The sequence below is a fragment of the Varanus komodoensis genome, unplaced genomic scaffold, assembly GCF_004798865.1.
Source record: "Varanus komodoensis strain SLA01 unplaced genomic scaffold, ASM479886v1 scaffold5097, whole genome shotgun sequence".
Classification (NCBI taxonomy): Eukaryota; Metazoa; Chordata; class Lepidosauria; order Squamata; family Varanidae; genus Varanus; species Varanus komodoensis.
This window is the reverse complement of record NW_025336099.1, coordinates 12,208-14,665: the sequence shown is the minus strand read 5'-3', so window position 1 is coordinate 14,665 and position 2,458 is coordinate 12,208. Positions and strand designations below refer to the sequence as shown.

Here is a 2,458-nt window from a genome sequence, read left to right as displayed (position 1 = left end):
GGCTGGAGGTGTGGGTTTTGCTCTCTTCCTGTGAAGAGCACCGAACTACAGCTGGAGGGTAGAAGGAGGGATGATGCTCAGGGCAATGACTTCTTCTTAAGATTCAGACTACAATGAGCACTGTAATAGGTGAAAGCTAAAGATGTATTAATCGGGAGAACATTATCCAAGTGATTAGAGCAGAATGCTGCAGGGAAAACGACAAAGCAATGAGTTCACAAGCCTTGGTCCCTGGAGTTGCCAGGTCATCCCACCAAACTGTGCAAACAGATGCACCTCCCCATGATGGCCGCTGGTGCACAGCCCCTCTCCAGATCAGCCTGCCTCAAGATGCCCAGCCGGGGACAGCATGAGGGTTTCACAAGTGCTAATCCCACTCCCACGATGCAAGTGGCCCAATGCCTTCCAGAAGCCTTGGCAGTCAAGCATCTTCTTCTGCCCAGCTGCTCTGTCCTGGGCACTTGCCAGAGCCTTCTCCACTCGTGGCTCAATCTGCACTGCCTCAAAGAGATAAGTGAGCCTGGAAAGAAGTGTGGCTTGCAGCTCCAAGCAACTGGTGCCTAGGAGTCTGGGCACCAGAGAAAATGGCCGCTGTTAACTCATCTCAGTCCCCGCTTTGTTCCAACAAACGGGTAATAACTGGGAAATTGACCTTGCCTGGTTGGTTCCTCTCAGAATAATGCAGTGCTCCATTCCCCCAGCTCTGCTGATACAAGTTTGCTGATGCAGCTTGCAGTATGGAAGACAGAAGCCCTCCAAATAGTGGCCACCTCCAAATACTGACCACCGTCATGTCATGTGAATGGAGCCATAAACATTCACAGCCAGTGTGATTTACAGAGAGGAAGCATCACAAGGCCTTTGGCGTCATGACACAGGGGAAGATGATGGGACCTGGTGTTTCCATGGTCCACAACAGGAAAGCTCTGGATCCTGCTCAGTCAGGACCCAATTCCATGCATAGGCATGCATCAAATTAGGTGATGCATTCAGATATGCAGGTTCCTGGCTAGAAGTCGCTTCCATGCAAGCAGCACACACGTTACAGGTATGTCTAGGGTGACTTGCAGGGGCTACACCCGCACAACGATGAGGAGGTACGGAACATCCAGCAGGTCACGTGGGGAACTTTCCCAGCATGCCCAAGCCAGGCTATGTGGGGAGCCATGCCAGGACCCTAGGTGCACTTTCAACTTGCATTGCAAGAGGAGCACCAGATGCCTTGCTCTGACGTTGCCTTCCTTCAATAAGGTTGGTTTTTTACAAGAACTGAAGTGGCTTCTTCACAGAAGCAGCTGCAGGCAAAGCTACCAGAACGGGGTGCTAGCTTGAGGCTTAGAACAGCCTTAGAAACAGCCCAGGGAGGAACTCTATGAAACAGAGACTTCAAAGAGACCTCGGCCCTGGAGCAACACCCATCATATCATGAAGCCCTGTGTTGGAGGAATGTGTGTAAGTGTGTATTTGCTTGCCTTGTGGTTGTGTATAATGCTCTTTCAGTCCACAGGGACTATTGCTAAGCTCATGCATTTCTACATAAGTAAGAATTCCTTTGCTATACAGCTTGATCATGTGCTAGATACAACATGAGGTATGGGAGATACAGAGAGGAAGACCACAAAACAGTGCAAGCATCAGTCTGGCCTTCTTCAGTCCCATGGGAAGGTGAATCTTACACCCTGCATCTTCTCTCGATACACACGGTCAAAGTGCTCGCTCTGTGCCACCGTCAGGTGGTTCTTCCAGTCCCCAGAGATCCCTGGAACACCACAAGAGAGAGCAGGAAACATCAGTGAGGAGCAGGCCCAGAATGTGTCCCCCTTGAGTAATCTTCACCCTGCACTGCACTGGGTCTGAGTGAGCAGCACGCACAGAGCAGTCAATGGGTGCTGAGTGGAGACCGGCGTATATGGCACCCCCTCAGCAGTCCAGCAGCCCAGCAGCCCAGAGGCATGGTGGAAAAAGATGTCCGCTAAGGGCAGCCCAAAGCCTCCATTGGGGCCCCAACACAGAGCTTCTGAAGCCCCCCTCTGCCACAGCACAGTCCCCCACCAGTCAGCCCTCCTGCCCCTCTCCTTCCATTCTCTCTTGTCAAGAGGGGAAATATGGGCAGCTCAAGCCAACCTCTTTGCTGCCTACCAAGGAAACTTTCCTTTTTACCTTTCCTTAATATAGTCCCTTTCATAGGTTCAAAAAATTCCACTGGCAACTGGGAGGGCTGCAACCATTTGTTCTCCTTCATCCCCTGGAATGAGGCATTTTCCACCACGGAATCAAGCTGCTGGCAGGTCAGCTCCTTACCGAGGAAGTGGCAGATCTTCTGCACAGTGCCCCGCATGTCCTTGGGAGATGACAGCAAATTGCCAAGATGAGAAGATGCATTCTCCTTTTTTGGAGAATCAGCAATATGGTTCATTACAGATAGAGAAGGCGGATGCCATGTGGAGGGCACACTTAG

General features: G+C 51.3%; 1 protein-coding gene across 1 annotated transcript in view; it reads right to left on the bottom strand.

Annotated features, from left to right (window-relative positions):
- Positions 1–1,431: 1,431 nt before the first annotated feature.
- LOC123031846 (sulfotransferase 2A1-like) overlaps positions 1,432–2,458 on the bottom strand; it is a 3,974-nt gene continuing 2,947 nt past the window's right edge. Inside the window, exons 3-4 of the mRNA XM_044447227.1 lie at positions 2,161–2,341; positions 1,432–1,759 (exon numbers count right to left, since the gene is read on the bottom strand). Of these exons, the coding sequence (XP_044303162.1) occupies positions 1,650–1,759; positions 2,161–2,338 (288 nt within the window). The 5' untranslated portion in view covers positions 2,339–2,341 and the 3' untranslated portion in view covers positions 1,432–1,649. The remainder of the gene's footprint in view (positions 1,760–2,160; positions 2,342–2,458) is intronic.